Below are 25,453 nucleotides of genomic sequence, written 5' to 3' on the forward strand. Positions count from 1 at the left end.
GGTTGATGAAGATTCTTTCTAAGTTCTACTTCTGTACGATTGCTATGTTACTCTATTGTCTTGATGTCAAACCTTTCCTTCCCCCTTAAAACTGAAATTCCTGTAGTTTCACATATGGCAGCCTTTGCCTAATACAGACTGTAGAGGTGAGGTATTATTATTGGGCTAGTAGAAACACAAATTAAGCACTTACTGTCACATTCCAGACAATAACTGGCAAAAAAAAAAAACAGCATTGAGATTGCTAGAAGTCATCCAAAAAATTGGATGATAGAGTTTTCACAGAAGTTGTTACCTCATTATCTCGATCTTTCTCCAGAAAGTGTCGGGCAACATGACTTGGCAGAATATTCCGGAGCATGTTCTCATTATGTTCTCTGAGCTCCTTCATCTCGTTGATTTCCTCTTTAGCCTGGACGCGCCACAGGAAGTCTAGCCGGGCTGTGTACTCTAACTAGACACAAGAAAGCGATCAAACACAAAATGGTGAAAGGCTGGGACTAAAAACCGAGTTTAACACATTTTTCTGTATGATACATTAAACAAGATATATTGCTCATGAAATCTTAACTCAGCCTTTCCAGAGGTATACAGCGATACAGATTTAGCACTAATTTGTTGTGCCCTTTCCTATTTTAATGACTGTTGCTCCCAAGTTATGATTGCCTTCTTATGTCTATATAAAGTAAATTGTAGTTTGACGTGCGTTCTGTTAATTGCAAAGATACTGTATATTGTTATAAATCGGTGTTACAAAATTGGAGAAATAACAGAAAATGAATGAGCGGACTAATCAGTAATTGAGTTAAATAATCATAACCCCCAAAATGTTTTGCCAAGAAGATACCTGAGCAGTTGATAGAGTAAGAGGTGCCTGAGTTATTTGTTCTCTGGAACAGACTTGGTGAAAAGAATAATATATCAGACACACTGGGTTCAACAATTTTTTACTAATGCTAATACACACAATAAACAGCAGACAACATAAATGTTCAACATACTAAGTTACTGTACATTACTTACAAACTTACAAACAAGAATTGCGAAAGCCTACATCCTGACCAACCAGAAAAAAACAACAGACTGCTACCAAGTATGTAAGTCTTATGTAACGCCTACACAGGCCAACAAGTCTGCCTTCTAAACTAGTTAAATTTCTCTCTCTCTCTTAACATCAGTGCTACAAAATGAATGGGATACCCATCTCCATATTCTAAAAGTGCATCCAATGGCAAACTGTCTTAACAAGGCTCAAATATGTAACTTGAATCTAATCTTCATGGTTGATTGGGACAAGGGGCTGTTGCCTTCTGTTTTAATCTCCTCTCTCTCTTGTCTCTCCCCTCTTCTTTTTTTCTGTCCCTGCCTGTTTTATGTTTTGCTCCTGGACTGTTCATTGACACTTGATTATTTACTTAGAACTTAATTAACCAGGGTAAACCAGCCAATTCTTTTGATCGATGTGTTTCACAACCAGTAAAACTACACATCTCCTTGCTTTGAAACTCCAGAGAACTGGAAATGTTGACACTAGCCAGGAGCTGACCATTGTCTCTTGGATTATGACTCATCAACAGCCACTTCTAATCAGTAACTGTAACAATATCAATGTCTTTGTCTAGGACTATACCACTTTAATGAATGTAGTTCAGTAACCTGGTATTTTGTAGTTTGATATCATCTATAAAATTAGATATTTGATTTAAAAAGTCCACTTCAAGTTTCTAGGAGAGCATAAAATTTGACATAACCTATGTCACATATTGTGGTAAGACATTTTAATAAGCAGAGATAATTACAAAGAACAGTCAGTGCTCTAAATGAGGTGCCTGAAAAGGTTTTCATCTAATCTAAAAATAGCAAAGCATTATATTAAACTTTTCATGTTTTGCATTAAGTTAACTGAATTCATTCTGATCTAATTTTCTGTAGAAAGCCTTTTTATCAGAAACAGTGGTATAAAGTTTTTTGTTAATTGCAAAATATGTAGAGAATCCTAACAGCTACTGTATGTAAAATGACTCAGACATTATTTTAAGATTAACCAAGTGTCAATTTTCTAATACATTTTAAAACTTATCTTAATGTTTGAAGTTAAAGATAGATTTTAATTAAAGTTCCTCTTTTCCAATTATAAAACTGAAAAGGTTGACAGTAAATTGGAGTTAAGATAATTATATGCTAGTTCTTTAATTACTTGAGCTTCAGTAATTCAGAGAAACTTCATTATGCAGTGTGCCCTTTGCTTACTAATGTACAAGCAGAATCTCTATTAAGAGTATCTCATAATTCTTAATTACTCAATTTAAAATCAACATACAATAGATGTTTCAATTTCTATACAATTGAGCTGCAATGAAATTTTGGCATGTCCTGTCGTTTCATTTTTTATTTGCTCAAGATCAAAGTTTCGTTTCCATGTTTTATAGTTTAATCTGGCAGTGATAAATCCTTACTGGTGGTAATTGTTGTATTGGTAAAAAGAAGAAACAAACAAGTTACAGCATTTTGTGGAAGAGTGTTAATGTAGATTTAGGGATTTTTCATGCCAAGGTCTTAAAAGTAACTTTCAGCTTGAAAAGCAACTGCCCTAAATTACAAAAAAAAAAAACATTCAAGGATTACTATTACTATTATTATTACTATTGCTATTATTTTAACTATAGCTATTGCTATTACTATCACTATTACTGATACTTCTACTGCTAATGCATGCCAGGTCTCTAAACTGGTTTTAGACTTAAGAGGATGAAATATCTTGGATTCCCATATATTAGTATATTATTTAGATCTGATCACATCCTCTGGATTTTTATGCACTGTTCTCTAGGCCCAGATGGACTCTGCAGGAGGTGTTTTTAGATTTTATGGAAAATTTTACATAATTTCAGCAGAAAATAATATAGGTAGATTTGGATAAAAATAAGTTGTTCGTTTCATAAAAGTCATAATTGCACTGCATATGTGTTGTTTACTCATCTGTCTGGAACAGATCCTAAAGGAATTTATGTATTGACATATTCAACCTCTGAAGTGGTTCACACAGATTACACAGGTGTTATTAATGACAATTATAATAGTTCTCTCTACTCTGATGTCTTCAAATATTTAGCCACCTGAGAATGTATATTGTTGTGATGAATAATTTTGTGCTTTTCATTAGACACAAGGACAATCGTTTTCAAAGATTAAGGACATACTGTATATTGCCATACTTGGATACAAAGCACAACAGGGCCAATAAAAAAATATCTAGTCTTGTGCCCTCCTTGGCACAATACTGTATGTTTATAATATCTAAGGAATTCCAACATAGTTAGGTGCCAAATATAATAGATGCAGACGTCTAAAGATTGAATTTCCATAGTGCACATTCTGCATATTACACGGAAGCTACCATGAATGATTCTGGTTGATTTAGCTTAGGAGTTTAGTCTGTGTTTTTACAGCTACAGTATATCAGCATAACCATTCGGTAATGGACGTTAATAACATCACTTCATGTTACTTCATGGTGGTTTTCAGCAGAAGATGGGGAGATGCATGCTGGAATAGGCTCAATGACCCTCATCTGGTAGAAGCATTGAGAAATGGATGGAAAAGAACCTGAGGGAAGTAGTCATTTTGTTTAAAACTGCTCTTTGAGCATTTCTGCATTACTCAACCGGTACATACTGCACATTCCCTTGAAGAGGAGGTTAAACCATGTCCATGTTTTGTTGGTTTGAGCCTGGCTATGTCATTAGATTGTTTTTGACTGGAATTCCTTCAGTATCACAAGATACCTTACATTACGTGATGTTGATATGTATTAAAAATTAGTGTGCAATCATGGTCCTGAAAGGCCAAAGATCCTTACACTGGTGCAAGAATCCTTGCTGTCATTTAGCAAGTGATTGCTCTTCATGTGGAGAAAGTTAATCAACAAGAAAAAAAAATATTTGTACAGTTTCAATAAATATAAGAATTGTTTTTTTTGTAAAAGGCTGACCTACTGAATATTTGTCTATAAAAAGCCACAGTGTTGAGATCAAATACAAGTAAATGCCAGTACAGAAATACCAATCCAGCTTAGAATGATAATTGGTGTTACAACATTTGACATTTGACATTTAGCCAAGTAAGAACACTGTTTTACAGTGCTGTAACCATTTTTTCTAATTGTCTTTCCATTAAAGAAATGAAGAAGCACTTTATAAATCTCGCCTTTTAGGGATCATTTTAATTTATGAGGAGTCCCTCAACTACGTCTCTAGCCTGGAATTCAGTTCTGAGAATTTACACAGAAAGACCAGTGAACCAGGAACCAGTGCACAGACATAAGACAGTTGCTTTACAGGGACACCCTAATGATATAACTATCTTCCAGTTGGAGCTGAGCCTAAGTCAGTGGTGCCTGTAGTGTGTCAAATAATGAATGACTTAATGGGCAAAGATTTCGAAGGAGCACGTCTGCAGCTCTTCATTCTCGCCTGGCAGGTACAGAGGATGTTGCTGTCAGTCAAGTAAAATTGCTGAATGTGATTGTATGGGTATATTGTAAAAGCTCATTTGTTTTAATTTGGTTTAAAATTAAATTCTGTTTATTGGTTATACAGTATAAATGTATTTATTTGCCTAAATACACACAAATACAATAATATGCTGCTGTCATCTCCAGCAGACAGTCCAGCCCTTGGCCATGCATATCCATCGTATCCATGGCATCAGGAGACAGTATAATTGCGTAACAGTGTGGATGGCATCTTGCATAGCCCTCACAGATAACAGGCACAGCAAAACTAAGCTCTGCTCAGCAGAGATTTAAGTGGCTGGGAGTGCACACTCACTCATGCTTCTGCAGGACTAGACTCACGTTAGGCTCAGAGCATAAATAAAATGGCTTTAGGACTCATTCAATCCTCAGTGGCACTTCACCTGGACCAAAAACTGGCACTTTGATATTTCTGCACAAGCGCTGAACCAGCAATTAGTTAACAAGTACCAAAGAGAACTCTCCTTCTCTCCACATCATTTATTTCCAAAAAACATAAACAAGGAATTTCTAAAATGTTAGTACATTTCTTACATATCTCTAAAGATTGACACGTGACATGTCTGATTACCCAACAATGTAATAAAGCACAGGCAACCTAATACAATTGTGGAAACACTCATTGCTTTGAATTAATGAGACAGCTTTAAATTGCATTTCTGGTCATTGCTGACATCCTTTGCATTCAAAATGAAAAACCCTCAAATAGATTTGGCTAAACTCACATAAAGTATCTTGTTCAAGAGCAATACATCTTCCTTTTGATTAAAATGAAAATTAATAGGAACTTTTATTGTCATTACATTATTTAGTACATCATTATTAAATATCACATTTCTTAAGCATGACAAAGCTTTAAAGGATCAGTGTTGTCTTTAAATTAATGTAATGTATTAGTGTAAAACAAGGTTTTCAGTCTCTCTGCCTGTGTTTCATCAAGTACTAATGACAGCTCAGTTTCAAAATTGATGCCTAAATACAGTACAGTACAGACTGGACATAAATGTTTGCAAAAGAGGATTAATGAATAACCTTCTGTTGCCCTGGATTTTTTTTTATTATTTTGCTCAGAAGATCATAAACCATCTCAAAGTAAACACTCAAAACACAGGCTTGTATTTATGGCTGGATTCGGGCTACACTGAGGTGAAACACTGACTCAATTAAGTCAGGTTAAAGGATTGACATTGGTACTAGAGACACTAGAGTTGAGGTAATAGACAAGACTAGGGCCAGAGTTGGGTTTTAGATATGGTTAAGATTAGAAGAACCAATGTCTGTTAATGCTAACGTACTGTAGGTAGGTAACTTCAAATATGATCTGGGTGTTATCTAGTGTTCTGGCCATTGTTACACTAAATGCTAACCCTACTGCAAAAATAAGATGAAAAGAAATCTAAAGGTGAGTCCAAAATCACACTCGGACAACTCAACATTCAACCATAATGTTTATGGAGATCTAACTTTATCAGGAAATCTCATTGGTATTCTAACTTACAGTAAATCTAACATTCTTTTGTATTGTAACCTCTCAAATGTCATTATTACATTATATAGACTTTCAGCTTAAATAGACTCCATGTTTTATTTCACTAACATTATAAATCTGTCCATGCACCTCAAATTTGATTTCATTCATGATGTAAAAATAATTCCATATGTGAACAAATATTGCAAGCAGAACAAATGCTAATGTATACTGCCAAGCTGTTAAACACAAACTGGGTGTTCTGGTCTTTAAAAACAGGCAGCAAATAAATTGTACATGACTATACCAAAGGGGTAATCATCCTAAACTGTCATGATCGATTTCATAAACACAATCAAGTTAATAGCTATTAACTTGCCTCATACATTTGCACACAACATAAAAAATACCTGTTAATTTTGACTAAAAGGCAATGATTTAGTGGTTGGGTTATAAAAACAATTTTAAATATATCAAATTTCCTTTCTAACAAAGTTTGATGAATATAAATCATTTATAATATGGATACAGTAGCATACAGTAACTGTGAACATTGGCTCATGTCTGAACCATTTACTTCACATTGAAGTGACTATTTAGTAAAAATAAGTCTCAGTTAAGACCAAATAAGACTGTTAAAGACTGTTAAATATTCCCATACTTGATATGCATTACATTTCTGCAATTATAAAATACATGGAAAATGTTAAAACATGGGAATGATATAATATTTATCTCCTTTGGGATCTTGACAGCAAAAAAGATATGAGCACTATGGCTCTCAGCATGCAAGCACACTTTTCATAGCTTTTGAAATGTCAATGATGTCAATATTCAAGTTTTCAGAATCTATTGTCTTTCAAGATTTCTCAAGGTCAATGTGCAACAAACAAAAGACCATTTTCTACGGTTATAACAGTTCATCCAGCAAAAAAAAAAAAAATCTCATTGATGTTTCATTTAAGATACAATCACCTGCTGTTCTGTCTGGACCAGACTAGATTGAGGACAATGTTGACAGGCACGAAGTCCTCTGATGTGCTTGTAATAACTGTAATAAATTAAAGGGGTTTCCTAATCTTCACCCTTTAAGTTTTAATCTGTTTGATACCACTTAAAATTCAGAAAAGCCTTTAAGACTTGTTAATTGCAAGATGAGATACAGTATCTTGCTTTTAAGTTCAAACACTGACTGATAAAGAACAATAACAGTAACAATATTTATCAACAAAAATAGACTTTTTGTCTTATCGACTATACTGGACCCTCCCTCGCTTTGTCTACTACGAGATTCCACACCTACAAACCTCATCTGTCTGACGCCGTTGTTTTTTGGAAACCCCCTTGGATTCTGAAATGTGATCTCCAACTTTGGCTTTTGTCCTGTGAGTTCCCTTAGTGCTGGTTGAATCCACTAGCTGCACTAATTTGCGCTTATGCTGCCACTGTATGATGAGAATGATTGTACTTCTGTTGCTGTATATAATTACAGTATTTACAAATATAAATATTACAAAATATGTACAGTATAGCCTTTCAAATACAGGTGTGTACATACAAGATACTGTACACATACTGTACACAATCCATAGGCAATCTCTCTTTGTTCTTGTGCTTTTGTTCAATATATGGACATTTTTGTATTTAATTGCTGGCTGGTTCATACTGTAATGACTGCTGTACATCACTCAGGTGTGCACTGTGTTCAGTACTAGAAGACGACATCCTGCTAAGAAAAGCACTATGGGGTCTTTTGGTTTGAGTATCATCATACAAATACAAAGATATACTGAGCGCTCATTATTAACAGCATATAATAACAATCATCCTGCAGCTCACAGATGGCAACCTACTGAAACTAAGGAGGTGTGAGCCTGGCCAGTACTTGGATGGGAAAAACTAAGGTTGCTGCTGGAAGAAGTCTTAGTGGGGCCAGTAGGGGGCGCTCACCCCGTGCTCTGTGATGGTCCTAATGCTTCTATAATGACACTATACTGTAAAAGGGCGCAGTCCTTTGGAAGAGATGTAAACCCGAGGTCCTGATTCTCTGTGATCATTAAAAATCCTAGGTTGTGTCTTGAAAAGAGTAGGGGCATTACCCTGGTGTCTTGGCCAAATTGTCCCTGACCTTGACTAATCTTGGCCTCCAGATAATCCCCATGGGGGAATCGAACAATCCCCAACTGGCTTCATGACTCTGTTCTCCCCTTTAACAGCTGAGTGTACTGTGGTGTGGTGAGTGTACTGGTGCACTATGACCACTGTCACATAATGATAGTTTGTTATTATTATTATTATTATATTTATGTTCTTTTCACTGATGTAGGAAGTGATTTAACACAGCATGTTTTTGCAATCTTTTGGCCTCGCTTGAAACATGGATTATTTCTAACAAGCAGGACAGTAAGCAAGGTATTGAAACTGAATCACATCAGGGGACAAACTAATAATATCACTAAAGGAACAGTTCAGTACAGGGAATAGCAAAAGTGTAATGGCCGCCAAAGTAAATAGATACACACTCTGTGCTCATAAACAATATTTTGGACAGAAGCCAAGATCAAGACTGTAAAAAGTCATCTTCGAGAAACAGACCACAAACATATCTGACTGAAGAGGGGGCAAAAGTGTAAGACTGTTTTCTGTTGGAGTAAAGAACACAGTATTATCCTACAATCAGACCTTAAATACCTCGCTTAATGTGCTTTTTTCTTCTACTGGAGAATCATAATAGGAATAATTCTCTCTAGACGAGTTCATTCTATGAGGAAGGGGGTATTTATGAAAATCACAGATGAACACATTTGTCTTACTTGTTGCCCATGGTAGAATACAGCTAGTAGAAACATCGCCATCAGGAGAAGTGAGGTCTCCTTGGTCCCCAGGAAGTCCTTGCTGCAATTTAAAAATGAAACACTGTGAGCAACCATTGGCAACCATACATTAACTGTCATAGTATAGTTTTTTTATATTTAACGTGAAAAGCTATTCAAAACGATTTTCTTTTAACCAGTTTTTTTGTGGTGGAGTAGGCAAAAGTGTATTTATTTTATAAAACAGTTCTCTGAACTGAAATTGAAAAGTAGAACAGCCATGGGTGAAAAAAAAATCCATACTTTAATACCTCGAATTCAGTGTGATGAAGTGCAGAGTGAAGTACAGATGTGTTTTTGTTAAATACAAGGATCAAATGTCTAAAAAGGATATGAAAAGACAAAAAACCTGATTGTTGCTTGGTACATTCTGCCTGATATATTCGCTAATTTGTGTATTGCACTTCAGCAATTAATATACATGTACTGTATACTAAGGGGCAAAATACAACAAATCTATTGGTTCCGATCATCGTTTATGTTTTAATGCTGCTCAGTTTGCATGCCATGCAAGTTACACTGGATTTTTTAAACTAAATTAGATACATAATGCATATGCATTTGTTACTGTATGTGCTCAATTTATGCATAGCTACACTACATACATTGGTGTATTCTGCAATAATGGATGGCAGACTGATTTACTGTAGATGTGTGGAATAATGTACTTTAATTTGCTCCTATATTTTTATTATGAATGCATTAATAAGGAATTTAGCCATGAGGAAAGGTAGTCTACTGTATATCTTCTGATGCTTTATAAAGTATAAACCAATACTCTGACCTGGATTCCACTAAAGTAATAAATTGAGACTGTATTGAGGACAGTGAGACACAGTGAGTAAGATAAGATGGTTGTCTCTTATTTTAACTTATTTGAGATTCTAAGTGGGTTTTCTCCTTTTAAATGGGGTAACATTATATGTGCATATCAACCCCTGTTCAGCAAAAACCTTTTCAGGACGCTGAGCTATAAAAGATAAATCTCACTAAAAGATTCAGTATGGCTTGACATTTACATGACGTCAGTACAGCAATATTTAATAAAGAACTTTGTAGAATAACTAATGGCTTCACTGAAAATGTAATGTATTCCAGGTTAGAAATTGTTGCAATGCATTAAGCCAGGAAATGTTTAGCTCTAAGCTGTACTGATAGTTTATTATGGAAAATATACAAGTTGGCTATATCTAATAATCCCCAGGCAGAAGTATCTTACTATTGTGTGAAATTGTACTATTAAAAGCAGTTGCCTTTTATAGCTTAAATTATGACTGTGAAACAGGTTTAAGTGCAATAAAAGAAGATTTTTGTTTTAGGTTGCTGTCTGCATGCAGTTTTATGTTATCCTGTGTTTGCGGGGAATTCCTAAGGGTTTTGTAGTTTCCTCCTATAATAATAATAATAATAATAATAATAATAATAATAATAATTGCTTACACTTATATAGCGCTTTTCTGGACATTCCACTCAAAGCGCTTTACAGGTAATGGGGACTCCCCTCCACCACCACCAATGTGCAGCATCCACCTGGATGATGCGACGGCAGCCATAGTGCGCCAGAACGCTCACCACACATCAGCTATCAGTGGGGAGGAGAGCAGAGTGATGTAGCCAATTCATAGAGGGGGATTATTAGGAGGCCATGATTGGTAAGGGGCAATGTGAAATTTGGCCAGGACGCCGGGGCTATAGTCCAGAGACATACGTAGGTTGATTGGCTTCTGGGAAAATTGGCCCTGGATGTTCGTGTGTGCATGTCTGTGTCTATGTGTGTTTCGTCCAGGGCGTATCAAGTGTTGCACCTTTCGCTAGCGGGGATAGGCTCCGACTCCCTTGTGACCCTGTACTGGGTAAAGTGGTTAGAAAATAGTTGGATATGGAAAAGAATCAAACCAAGAAGCGATGATGTAGTGAGAGGTGGCATGGTGGGAAAGCTCAAAACTCAAGATGGCTGCCTGTCAATTGGAAAAGCCTGTGGCATGAGGCATACTGTAGCTTTTTTGAATGGAAAAGTGACACTCGGTGGGAGTGAGACTCCATGTAAAGGAAAGGAGCAATCAGGACATGCTCTGCATGGAATTAGCCGTTCCTCTGGGCTACTTAAGAGACTTAGAAGACCAATTGCAAGGAAGGCTTTCTGTTTGCAAGCAGGCTGAAAAGCTCCCTCCTTGCAGTGGGTAGATGGGTCAAATGGTCTGCTGTCATTTGTATCCTTTGATATGCTCATTATTGAGCTACAGGCTACGCTACAGAGGCTGTTTAGGCTGTAAAGATAACCTTTCCAGGCTGTGGAACCCCATCAGATAAGAACTTGTTTGATCTGCCCTTGATTGACAGGCAACATGCCTGCCTCCAACATGTTCTGAAAAGGACCTTATTGTTGTACTGGAGAACTTTATGCTACTCTATGTAAACTGTGGGATCTTCCCTTAAATAAATGCAATATGAAATTTTATCTTTTAGTCTGTAATTTATTTAAAGAAACTTTAACATTCCATAACAATTCCTTGATTCTTTTTAAATATTTACACAAATGGAAAAATGGATTAAAACACTGTGACAACAATATTCCCCGGATTTTCTTCCAGAAGTCGAATGTTTGTAAAGTCATATAGTTGTCCTAGAACAACTCTGAATCACCTACTTTAATAGTTTGAGAGTCACACTATAATGTACAATGACAGTGCGTGACAGCAAAAGTTAGGAACTGTGAAATTCAGAGGTTACCTGCTGTGTTCATAAAGGTTTTCTAAAATAAGGTCAGCCACAAAGTAATGATGTGAAACTAGTTTTACAGCTGAAGAGATCTAAAGTATGATCGATATTTTTAGCCCTTTTGACTCAATAAGACTTCTATGTCAACTCTGAAACTTAATGAGTTGAAAGCCATTAAGAATCCCAGATTCATTAGCAATATTGAAGAATTACAAATGCAGTTTTAAGTCTAAATCGGGTACTTTGCTCCAAGCACAGCAATGGATTCTTATCGAGAAAGTACACATACAGAGGACAGCAGGGATTTAGTTTTGACTTCCCTCATTTCTTATTCAATTATATAAAGTTAAGTTAATTTTTTACTACATGAAAGTGTAAAATTTCTATTGGTTATGCAGATGTGTTTACATTTTTTAAGGATGAGATTCCTTCTGCTACATTCTACTGAAAATATACTTCAGAACAGCTGAACATGTCCTCTCATTTTTTCCTCTTTTATATGACATGCCAGGAGCCTGCAGTACAATATGTGCTCTGCAAAGCCATTATGTAAGTACAGCATTACTAAAAAGATTTAAATAACCGACCCTATCTGTTACAGTATTTCAAAACTGTCAACCTTAAACAACCCTAAAATAAAAGCAGGTTTAAATAAGCAACAGCGCTCTAAAACAGTCGGCCACAATATTTTCCTTGGAAATTGTGAATGTGTTGTGATCAGGCTTCCCCGTGCCGAGAACAAATCAAATACTTACTCGCCATTGTGGTGGACACTGTCGTAGCGCACAAACAGTGAGGTGTAAATGGCCTCTGTGAGCAGCGAGTAAATGGCGATCATAATGAGCAGCACCGCCAGCTTCAGGACCGAGTTGAGGCGCAGAAAAACCGCGCACGTCACCATTGCCAGCACGCCGGTGAAGACAAAATACTGTGAGACGGAAACAGAAAGAACAAGACATTCGCGACCGCTGTCGGATATCACTTCCTCCACGCATTCCTTCAGGCTGGAAATTGGCCCTGCATGTGCTGCAGTAGGCTTGGGAAAGGCTTTGGATATGTCCGTTGTATCAACACTAAAGAGGGTTTTTTTTGTGTCTGATGAATTTCCATTTATATCGCGGCTCTATTTCTTTTCATCAAGGATGCTGCGTGTTTTGTGTTGTGGGGCTCTGTAACAATCTCAGGAGAAAAATGAGACTACTGCTCTACATACTTGTAGACATATACCCCCTTTAAAATGTTCAGTATGACTTCAGACCAAAGTCCAACCCACTGTCTATTGCAGCCACAAAATGACACCATGTGGATTTACATCATTCAAGTAGTCTGGTCAAACCCTAAAATGGGGAAGAGGCAGGATTCCAACAGTGAACTTTACTGAGGTTATTTATCTGGCCAAGGAGAAAGACAACCAATCTGTACAGATGGGCTTATCAGAATCCTCCTCCCCCACCTTTAATGAAGGATGAGTCAAGTAGAAGAAAAGGAAAGGGTTGAGGGAGGCACACAAAAATGGAATACACAAGAGTACATGTATTTATACTGTGTACATTGAATGGAAATGACACATTGAAAGCTACAGTATGGTGAACATCACAAGACAACGTGAAAGCAGAAAAAAATACCTCTGGGTAGAAGCAGATATCTGGTATTGAGGCAGATGCATTGAATGTCTGATTTCTGAAGGTGCTTGACTTGTCAAAATCACACCACAGCTGTAAAAAAAAAGACTACTGTAGTAGACCTGTTTAAAAAGTGCAAATAAGGCTCTTGGTACATACTTTTCAAACAAAAAAACTGTCATAGAGACCATTGTAAAAACTTTGATATTAATTATTTTGTTTGAAATTCAACTTGGACTGATGTTTTACCAATTAACTATTACATATTACATAAAGAAAGAATAATAAATAAGAATAACCTTTTAATGAAGATATTGTCATAATGGTGAGTATGATACTGCTGTTCTGCACTGTCAGTTTTTGCCTGTCCTGTGGCCTTGACATGGTTTGTTATGGCTGATCTCCAAGGGGTAAGCTGCAGTAAATTTCAGATCATAATGGGATTTATAATGTATTGTACACAGTAATGCTAAATTATAGTTTTTGTAAATGATTGAAAGTTGAATATCGACTCTCAAAACATGTAATTACATGGTTTAATGGGAGTGAAGTGGTCAATATAGCAGTGAAAATAACTACGAATATAACAATACAAATAAAGTATATTCTAAAGCGTTATTTTAGTCTTCAGTGGGAAGGTAAAAGTAGGTAAAAATAGTCTGTAAATGAAACCATGAAATGTTTCTTACAGTATGTGGCTAAAAAGAGCTACAAAACAAATGTAGTAAATTAAGATATACACATATAAGAATACTTAATTATGAATAAACATGCATAATTACTGCTGCGGCATTGATTGTAGCACTGGTGTGGGCCTTTGTATTCTTAAGAACTTACAACATCCAAGTTAATCATCATGTTAATATTATATCTTTCAATTCAGTCATTGCATGTACTGTATATATATTTTTTATGTTCATTGTTTTCAACAGGCTTTCTTTTTAATGCATTCAATGACCAGCAACACAAGGGGTAAACTAATTAAAGAGAAGTCTGTTCACAATTTAATGTGTAAAATGCACACAATACACTTTTGCCTGGGGGAACATATTCTTCTAGGTTGTGATGAGGGCTTATACTTATCATCATTTAGAGCCTCTCAATCTGATGACAGGTCTAACATTTTCAATCTCAGGATGTAAATTATCATAATTGGCCACCATCTCTCCCATTCTGCATCTGTCTGCTGGGGAACGTGTCGCTGTGGGTGAGCAGCAAGCTTAAGTCAATGTACTGGGCTTAGGTGTTGGTGTGACATTTCTTATCTCAACTTAGGCAAACCTGGTGACTGAAATTCAATGCATGTCAAAAGCTGGAAGAAGAACGTTTTATTTTACAGACATTTTGTAATTTACAAACATGGTTTCTGTTATATTTGATTGGGTATAAACCTGCAGAAACGTTATAAACAAATGTAATAACTCACAACTGACTTAATCAGGAAAGGCACGTGTTAAGGTTTAAAGCTGAATCCGACAGCACAGACCTCACCAGTATCTAAGAGGGATATGGCATGAACCAATTGTAAATGGGCTTCCCCAGTCTATTAGGCACAATTAGCCAGCCACAGCCAGGGTAATGCAGAAAAGTAAGGAGTCATAGTGCAGCTCAGAACATGTTTGAAAGAACTTACAAAAATGACTGTATGAAGAACTCCAGAGAGCAAAATGTACAGTAAGTCCATCCCTCAGAAGCCAAGTATGAAAGCCAAGTTGATGGTTTTCGTTTTTTATACTGTACATCACTACAGGCAAAGAATAGCCATCTGTGTTACCATATAAAGAATAATATTTTGTGTTATGTTTTAGTTAATGTGTCATGTTTAATGTTTAAATATTTGGAATGAACATACACTACCCATATTTGAACACTAAAACGCAAGCTTAACAGAATGTCCAGTTGTCAAGCATTATGCTCTGTCAGGGGCATTTGTCATTTTATATACTGTATAGTTCTTTTACTGCCACAGAGTGACAACAGATTGCCTGTTTTTAACAGTGAAGGAAGAAAGCAAACTGATTCTAACTGAACTCTACTGCTGTTCAGTTACAGTCTACTGCTGTAGAGTAGTGATTTGATGGTCACCCCTCAGTTCACATACTGCTGTCAGTGAGTGCCACTTCACTCCAAACAATGCAGTCAGAGACACATACAGTATGACTTAGTATCTTTAGAGACAATGACACTTGAAAACAAGCAATTTAGCCTCTTCAGCAGAAGTTCCTGAGTTTAGATAAACAGGAGGCCCTGGTTCACTTACTTGCGCTTCCTCATTAATCAACGTCCACCCATACCAGATGTTTGGTCAACATTCAAAACACTCCAGAAAGACTCAGTACAATGACTAAAAGCAGGAACCTAAAACTCTGCAAAAGGGATCAGTTGCTAAATTTCCTTTTGGTAGAATGGAAAGTCATTTTCAAGCAAGGTTCACTGATATTATCACCACTAATGACTAAGCTCTTCATGTTCCTTGTAATTATTTCTTGGCACAAACATCGTTCAGTGGCTTCTGGATAAGCACGTGATGGTTCAGCCCCATTAAGTTCTGATTAATGTCCATGCCCACTTTATGTGTACAAGTAACCTCAACATTTGGGATTTTAGAGAGACTCACATGCAACCCCATTTACTGACTAACATGATCAAATTAAAGAAATGCTAATAGGGATGATGGCCCAGACACAAATGTGAACATTTCGTCTCATTAGGGTCAGGCACATGTGATAAGGTAAGCACAACAAAGCAGAATGATTACATTTTCTATTTATAGGGGATAACATCACCCTGATTTCCCTTTAGCTGAGCTCCATTCTTTCCATATCAGAGCACTGCACTAGCTTTAATACTTACAATATTTATCATGGCTGCAAGGAAGTTTATAAGAATTGAGGCAAAGATTATGACATTCCTGGCCAAATAGGTCTCGTTAATCCAGCAGCAGGCTTTACGAAGCACCAGCGGCAGACACTTATAATCCTCTGCAGTGGTTATAAGGACGAGGGCAGAATGCAGCATGATGAGAATAGAAAACTGTATCACCATGGTCACCATCCTGTAATGAGAGATAGTACTAAGGTCATTGCCCCAATAGAACAGAATGAGAACCCAGGATGCCCAACTTTCCATCCCAATACCCATACAGGAAACAACCAGTGATTCATAAAAGACTGAAATGCCACACTCTTGGAAAAAAAAAACCTCACAAAGGATGTATACAATTTTGTTCTCAAGGCATGAAACCAGACAGGAAATAAGTATAATCACCTCTAGCCCTCTGTCTTGTAGCACATAAAAAGGTCTTAAAAATATTTTGAAAGTGTATGGAACGAGGGAAGTGGGCAAGATAAACAATGAAGAAAATCACAATTTCCGTTTTATAGTCTTCAAACGGGGAGAAAGAGTGTTATGTGACTGACCGACAGCCTGCTGACCAAAATGTCAGTATTTTAACAATACATGAGTTTAACCAAGAGTAAGAAAGGGAGAGGCAGCCATTCAAGGCAGGAACTCAATACAGTTGCACAATAATGATGAATTCTGAAACCTCTCTTGGGAGATTTTGGGTTCAATGCATCCACCTTTATTTGTTCAATCAAACAATGTACAAGTACCCTTATCTATTCCCTTGCTGCTAACAATTCTGGTGAATATTTTGCACTTTTACATCTTGTGTCTTGAGCTGTAGTAATAATCTTTTTCAGAGGAAAGGAACAGGGTGTGGGAGTTCATATATATATAAATTTGAAAGTGACTGTGGAATAATACAGTATCAATGGAATTTTCAAAGTGAAGTTTCATTGTCTGAGCTAACTGGGGGCTGCCCCTACTATGCTCCAAGTTCTGTTTTTACAGTAAGTGGGCCTTAACATTTGCCATTTTTTATAACATTAGGGCATTAGCCATCAATTCTGTCCTCTGATCATGCAAATGTGTCATTATTATTCATGAAAATAAGATTCAAGATGCCCGAAGCTCTTTATGAGTGTCACACCATGCCAGGGATTTAAACTTCATCGAGTTTTAAGGGAAGAGTGTTATTTTAAATGCAACTGCAGAAGGACTTGGTGAACAGTGTTCATGGAGTGCGAGCAAGGTGGATGATTTGATTATTGAGAAAATAAGTTTATTAGATAGATTTTACTCAAGATGCTCTGATATTCTACAGAACGCCCAAAGAGCTTCCTTCATAGGTCACGTAAATAAACAGTAGCTTTAATCGTCATCATCATCATCATCATCACATAAATGGCAATGATATGTGTACATGTTCACATTTGTTAGCGGTTCATGGTCTTTCTTTACCTGGATGAAGGCAGTAAACTCTGGATAGCCGTGATGAATATGAGAACTATAAAAGCACACACCAGGTTGGACTTGAACACTTCATCCCTCATCTGAGAGTACTGTAGGAGAAAGAAAATTAAAACAGATAGACAAATAAACAAACGGATTCTAGTGTGCTCTGAACATCCCACAGGTCTTTGCAATGGTCATGCTTCTTCTACAAGCAAAAGGGCAGACAGCAAAGGCCTGTTGTGAGGTGTGAAAATGAAAGCAATTGCTGAATGACAATTTATTGAAATTACTGGAAAATGAATGAATTGTCCAATTTTGAAAATCGAAGCCTCCGTACTGCCCTGCTCTCTGCCACTTTTTTTTTTTAACAAGGGTGCTGGGAAATTAGCAAGAGGATGCCTAGTGTATTTTTTCAACAGCTATGCCAAAAAAAGGAAGACCAACATCAACTAACTTGACATTAAGCAAAATCAATGTAAAAGAGGGTTAAACGTGTTTTAAAAACGGTCAAAACAATAAGAAGGAAACTGAAGACAGGGGCTGTTAAATGGTAAGGATACATATAGGGAGCACTCATGTGAAACAGGAGGGGTTTGCAAAACAAAGCTTAAAACTCTTTCAACAGAACTTGTAATGACAATAAGTCCACATCATACATTTGGTCATGAGTAAACTAAAGGGAAATCTACTCCAAGAGGTACACCTGTGGTGGAGCCAATTAGTTATTTTTTTTTAATGTCTTTGGTTCACATGGGTATGGGTAGCTTTCATGTCTTTTCTCTCCATTAGTCTCCAAAGTGTGGTTATATTTTGTGAAAAATGTCATTGTTATCTCCCTATGATACAGGAAGATTTGTAAAGAATATGCTCTGCAGTGAATTTCAGATTCTGATTTAAGTGCTTGCTTGCTCTTTTAGTTTACTATATATAGTAAACAGTAAAAACAAATTTCCACTGTAATTATTAAAATCGTATTAACCAAATTCAAGCTGCAGTCTACTTTTTACGAGATGTACTGTACACCCAAAACTTCCAAGGAAATATAACCAGCAATACAGGAACACAAACATGCAGAGTGCATTTCATACTGAAATACTGACTTACGAGAAGAATTCTGCCCTCCATTTGAATAAAAATGAAAAATAAATATTTTGGTAAATTCTGGGTGTTAACTTTCCATAACAAAAGTGTAAGATTTTCTGTAAAGCCACCTTTCTGCAAAATTAAGACATTATCGTTGCATTCACGCACATTTTAATGACATCTGAACTGACGTTTTATTTTAATGAACAAAATCAAATTCTGTAAAACGTTTTTTTTTATTGGTGATTTAACAAGAAATCCACTGTTTTCCTACTAATTTTATATTTCAAACCAAATTCATATGTATCGCAGAACAATACATTTAATTAAATCTGTTCATAAACATTAGTGAAATTAAAATACTTAATTCTACTGAGTTATCAAAAAATATACAGACGAGAAGTATGTGCTGTACCTTTAGCTTACTCATGATAAAAGTATAGCAGACCTTTTCCCATTTTATATTTATTCACGTATGTTTATTTTTATCCGATACAGAGAATCTGTCTAAGACCCAGCTACCTTCTCTTCCAGGCTGGAGTCTTTAAACATCAGTGAGAAAGGCTTGATATGCTCTCTTCTCAATTTATCGCCACTCCGTAAGTCGATGGCGTGCTCTATTCGCTTGTTAATTTCCTCAGGACCAGACTGGACATGCAAAGCTTGTGCAAGATGGTTTGGAAGCAGATTTATTGAATTTCTCGTAAGGGCAGCCAGAGTCTAGGGGAAAGCACATGCAAATAGAATAAACCTGCTTGTCCCCTTTCAGATAAATATGCAATGTTTTAGATAAAAAAATGGCTCATAGCATTTCATGCATTTTCCATACATTCATGTAGGGTCTGGTGCTACTGGAAAGAATACTTACTTTAAATAATAATAGAAAAATAAAAGTCAGGTAGGATTAAAAAAAAGTCTTCTCTATTCCAACGTTTAAACATGCAAAATGGCAACGATTTTGGAAAAAACACTAGTGAAACTTCATTTATTCTGTACAAAACCCAATTACTTCAGCCTAGCTACACATTCAAACTACTGTAAGTCTGTAAATGGTTACTTGTAAAAGGAAAATCAAACCTTACATTAACACTTCGCTACCTTACAGTTGCCTTGTCAATTCAGACATTATATAGGCTTGTCTATGCAATTAAAGAAAAAAAAAGTTTTTTTTTTTTAATGAGAAACATGGTATACTTGGTGCTATGCTTTAAAACATTTTGAATTGGAGGTATCTTTTAGTGCTAATGAAAAGTGCCCCAGCTTCTAGAGTGCTAACCCTTCACTTTGAATTTTGAGGAAAAAGTGGATATGATGGGGAATGTATATACATTATGTGGTCTACCTTATTTACAGTGAAAGACCAAAGCCGAGAAATTGTACCTTTTTTCTTCTTGAATAGAGATCCTTTTAGATCAACCTTACAATTAATAAAATGTGGTCTTAAAATTCATATATGATATTTCTTTTTTTTACAGTTTTGTTTCAGATTCAAATTTCCTACACTGCAATTTATTGGAATTGATTCTAATATGCAGAAATGTCTACTGTACATGTTTAATGGAGATTTAAACATTTTATTACTGTAACTACAAAAGCAGATTTTACTGGGTTAATGTTCTTGACTTTTTAAAAGGAAGGTTCAGTTCCTAAAACTGACAAAAAGTTTAATTTCCAGTACTTGTTCAAGTGACGTTTTTGACAATCAAATAAGATTTTTTTTTTGTTACTGTACCAGGTGTTTTTGAAGAAAAAAATGATTTTCCTTTTACAAAGTGAACAAAGTACTCTGTAAGTTAAATGTTTTGGAAAAGTCCAAAACTTTAGATTTGTATATTTAAAATGAAACATGTCTCTAATTTATCCATGTAGTAGAGGTACAAGCCACGAGCCACGATGACTAAATAATGATGTTCTCTTGTTTTCCTATAGTTTCCAATATCTTTGAATCTATTTGTCATAACACCTGAGATTTTTTAAATGAAACATTCAGAACATACAGTACAGACAAATCAATACCATTGATGCAACTGTTACAAGCAATGAGCATTTATTAATGTCAAGCTTTAACCATAAAATGACACAGTTACCAAGGAGAAAAACCTTTCAATATAAGGGGATGTATCACCTGAGCCAACCATACATGTTTAAAGTATAAACTTTAAAAAAACTGTAACTGTGTGAACTATACAACACATTGCATAATTCGTATTTTCTAGAGTTTTGAAAAAAGGTGTCTGTTACAAGAAATATTTGTTTCTTGGGCTGTTCCTTTGTCTAAAGCCTCTATCAAGATTTTTTTATAGACTATGTAAATGAAGTGTTAACATAGCTTATAAAAACATATGAAGTTTTTTTTATATGTAGCTTCCTCAAATGCAGCTATTCACTTGTAATAGATGTAGGTTTTGTAACCGCATGCAATAACTTGCACTTGCCTGTTTAAACTTCAGCATCGTGGTGTTTGACCAGTCTTGAATTTGATCTAATGATATTTAAATGCTTTTAGATCATTTAATTGCGGCTTCTGCAGTATCTGCTAATACCCTTAGTTTGGTGTTGTCTGTTAACGTGACTGGTTTACAACCTACAGTATACCAGGTTCTTAACACCAGGGCATAAATGAGGATGACCAGCGATCCTAGTGCAGATTGATATGGTACTCCACTAATTACATCCTGCCACTTCATTCACCCCTTCTTTCTCGTTTTCTCTTCTTCTCTTCCCTTTTTTTATCAATTAACTGTCTCAATCCAAATACACAAATGACCTTGAATAGCTACTGCCTGAAATTTGATTGAAAGCAAGACCTACTGTATCTTTTCTAAATATATACTGGCCATCCTTTAGGGTCCTATTTTTATATAAATAGTCCTCTGGTTTAGTTATAATTGTCATTTACATAACCTTACACATGATAAAAGTCCTACTAGTCTGTAAATACAGTATTAGGGCAGTTATTGTCATTCTTTTTATGGAAGGATACTGTATTAACAGTTTTCCAGTCAATGGGTATTAACTCAGTCTCGAGTAACTGAAGAGTTTGATTCTGTTTTTAAAGGTAACCAGTAAATCAACCCCTGAAATTTAAATTAAAATATTGAATTTGTAAGAATATTTAAATAAAGATCATGTATAGCAGATAGTATGTCAAGTGTGATAATCAGATTCCTGTACTTAATGTGTGCTTATTTATTTTTCTTTTCCTGATAAGTTAATGTGGGCTTAATTCAGAAGTCTTTTATTTGAATAAAGAGCAGGCTCAGTCTGGGGTTCCTGAATTGTATAGCTCTATAGTCATACACAAAGTCCTTAGGCTGGATTAATGTTCAAGCTGACATAGTTGAAAGGGAAATTACTTTAATCGACCTTAATATCTGAAAGTATCACCTATTAAAATACTTTAGAAATACTCATGGGTCCTTGCTTTGGTGAGATTGCTTCTGAATGTCAATAAATTGAAACTTCTTTTATTTATTTTCTGTCAGCTCCAAGGCTTACTGAAATATTACTAGGCCATCTGGGGTTAAGTAAATGCAGGGCCCTGGATATTGAAGTGTGCTGATCTTTGTTGAACTAAGAAAAGATTAAACTTCTGTATGTATCCCTATAAAATCTCTCTGACCTCCATATATACAGTTTATACTTGGCAGTCTAGTTTATTTATGTTCTTGATGAAAATGTTTTTGACTATATTATCGTCACAATAATGAAATTAATGGGCATATGTGAAGAAGAAGGCATTTACTGTGAAGACATAGGAATACTTGATGAAAAAGTCTAATCTCTGTGCCTGAAATTTATTGTTTCAAGCTAAGGGTCAGTGCAAAACAGAATGGATCACTTCAGAATAAAGTATTCACTCAGATTTTCACAGGAATTATCTAGGTGACATACAGTACAGTTTTAAAATCATTAACATCATACACATACTTAGCATCAGTTTTAAGCTGAAGCTAAGATGCTTTGACCAAACTTTGAGAAAGGTTGCTGTGTTACAATGACCCTTATTTGTCCTAATTTATCAGACATCTTAAGTCTTATACTGTACAGTACATCAAGCATGAGACACACACATGAAGAGGTAATCTCACGTTTAGGCACCCAGCTCTTTAAATCTCACATACTGACTTCACCCACTCATTCTCCTGCTGGAAATTATCACAGTTTCCAAGCTTAGAAATCTCTGGTTACCCTACAGAGAACCTCAGTCACCTTGTAAATATAGACAACAATTCTTCTGTTTGTGTGCAAATTGCTACCCTTCACAACTCACAGATTAATAACCTTTGTTCATTTTGATGAAGAAGACTCAATAAAGCAAAGTTTTTGTAAAACCGAATTAATAGGAATGCAGCTTCTGGTGAAATTTACAAACTAGGTACCAGACTTTGGGGAATTTCGTAGACACATCTCACTATACACCACATCAAGAGAAACAGAATTCCTGAACAGAATTCCAGTAATGACAAAATTCTGAAGCACCATAAAATGAATATCCGATCAAATTTCTTTTCCTATGGAAAAAAAACAGGAATTGTTTTTGAATAACCTTACAGTACAGTATATATGTATTTAATTTAAACACCACATCACATAAAACATGTGTTTTGTAAGTTCTGGGTATTTGAGTAATTCATATTATGTTAAGATGTTAGCACTATGTGCAGTGAAAAGCTACCCTACATATTGTGGAAATAAAATTAAGAATAGTCCTGAGATAATGGATAATGCTAGATATGCAATACCATCCAGCATAAGTATGCAGCCACAAAAATAAGCAGGACATTACTGAGACAGTATCATTTAATTGAAAGAACAAAAAGGGCAGACAACATATAAATGCGAAAATATTGACAGGAGTTCAATGTTAGCCGATCACAATAAAAAAAATAAAAAAAAGATCCAGTCAGTTGTTACAATTCCAAATGAATTCCAGATAATTTTCCCAAAACATCAAGAGTTAATAGCAAATTATTTTAATGATCTCTTCTTAACCTGTGTTGTGCCTCACTGTATTTTCCCATTTTAATCTTTACAAATATTTCTGAAAAAGAGAGCACATTTTGATCTCTGGAAAAATGCCCCAGAAATCCATTTCAACGCACAAGAGACAAAATTCGCTTCTAAAAAGCAAGAATATAATGGAAAATCTCCGTATACAATTTATTTTTTTACTTTGTAGGCTGCTTGAGAGATCTTGCACTCATCATATTCCAAGCTTCTTCGTTATCTCCTCTAGCACAATCCTGTTACAGAGCTTAGCAACTCAAATGGCAAAGCGCAGTCCATGTCGTTTTGCATCCATCATGCAGCCCACTGGATAAGGGTAGGCGTATATTTTCACTGACTCACACAAGCCACTTACTCGCTCTGTTAACATTTGAACATGCTTAATACAGCAGTGTTAAAATACTGCCATTGCCACTTCAGACAAAGATCTTTTAAAAGATGATTAATTCATACAGAACAGTAAAAAATACACTCTATACAAAAACAAGACATTCAAAATCCAATTTTATTATTAAAGTAAACTTTGTGGAAAACATAACTAGCTTTTCCATGGGAACTTTTTAGATACAGTACAGTACGTAGCTACAGTATATAGATTCTATGATGAAATGACATTAAAAGTAAACAAAGTCAAGTCCAGCACTGTAACTGATGATAAGTATCACTAAAAATAAATAAAACTTCTCAAAATGATAAGAAAGTAATATATTTCATCAGACACTACTATCTTAAAACTGTTCGCTATGAAGTTTGGCACTGGAACTGAGTGTTTTCCTTATATACTATAATTCACATTCCTATTGGACTGAAAATTAAAACTGTTCAAATGATACAATAATGTTCTAAAATCCCCATATATGTGTTTTGGAGATGTAAGTGTATAATGTAGTAAAGTAGTGAGTAATAGTAATTTTATTTTATTTATCTCATTTAATTACGCAGAATTTCAAGGTATTCTGGTGCATATAACAAAGCAAAAATGACATTTTTAAATGTTAATGCAGAAACTGTAACACAGTAAAACGCATTAAACAAAGTTATAGCCAGTGTATTCAAGTAAGTATTAAGACAAGTAACAGAAGCAACAAGAATTAAGAAGTTGCATGGACTAGCAAGATCCATTATGAGCTTGCAGAACATAAAACAACCTTTGAGCAACAAAACAGGCTAGTTTTGAGGAAAATAAATCTGAAGAGTCTGAAGAGAACAACAAAAACATACCAGTTTACTAATATAGTCTAACCAATGGAGTCAAACTGTTTAATGTAAGAGATAAAAGAGAAACTATTTTTTATGTTCCAGTTAAGATCTGAACAACTGAATTCAGAATATATGGAACCTGGTTTAGAGGATTTGGATAAAAGAGCAAGAGAAATGAACACATACAGTACTGACAATGTATGTTACAAAAATGAAAGAAAGAGATTCATTCAGAACTTTATTTAACACACATGGGGACGTAACAGTGAACATGTACCTCACATGCAAGACTCAGATCAAAGAAGATGACACTAAGATATCTGACCTGGAAACATGAATTGACTCCAATTTAATACACCTTCAGTATTCCAGAAAAAGGTGATACATTTGTTAATTTGATAAGGTCAGCCAACGAGAATAACTCATGTTAATGTATTGTTAGTCGGTCATTTTTTTAATGTCATCTAAGAATTGTGATAAGGCAGAAAGTGTTGGATTAACATGCAAACATAAATTTGGGTATTAGCATAGAAATGAAAACAAGCAACACACCTAAGAATAATATGAGCCAGTGGTAAGTATACTAATAAAATATAAATAATAAAAAATGGGACCACCTAACAGTATTGTCTTGCAGGAGCACCTG

The 25,453-nt window shown here is 35.5% G+C and overlaps 1 protein-coding gene across 2 annotated transcripts in view; it reads right to left on the reverse strand.

Annotated features, from left to right (window-relative positions):
- The window catches only part of adcy8 (adenylate cyclase 8 (brain)), an 83,178-nt gene that overhangs the window by 12,928 nt on the left and 44,797 nt on the right, over window positions 1-25,453 (reverse strand). The window contains exons 8-14 of one of the 2 annotated variants that reach the window (XM_088643922.1): window positions 19,120-19,317; window positions 17,521-17,621; window positions 16,069-16,270; window positions 13,219-13,308; window positions 12,349-12,521; window positions 8,816-8,897; window positions 296-454 (exon numbers count right to left, since the gene is read on the reverse strand). In XM_088643922.1, coding sequence (XP_088500048.1) covers window positions 296-454; window positions 8,816-8,897; window positions 12,349-12,521; window positions 13,219-13,308; window positions 16,069-16,270; window positions 17,521-17,621; window positions 19,120-19,317 — 1,005 coding nt within the window. The remainder of the gene's footprint in view (window positions 1-295; window positions 455-8,815; window positions 8,898-12,348; window positions 12,522-13,218; window positions 13,309-16,068; window positions 16,271-17,520; window positions 17,622-19,119; window positions 19,318-25,453) is intronic. The other variant, XM_088643923.1, reaches the window with a different exon arrangement.

The sequence above is a fragment of the Lepisosteus platostomus genome, chromosome 8 (genome assembly GCF_059453375.1).
Source record: "Lepisosteus platostomus isolate fLepPlt1 chromosome 8, fLepPlt1.hap1, whole genome shotgun sequence".
Lineage (NCBI taxonomy): Eukaryota > Metazoa > Chordata > Actinopteri > Semionotiformes > Lepisosteidae > Lepisosteus > Lepisosteus platostomus.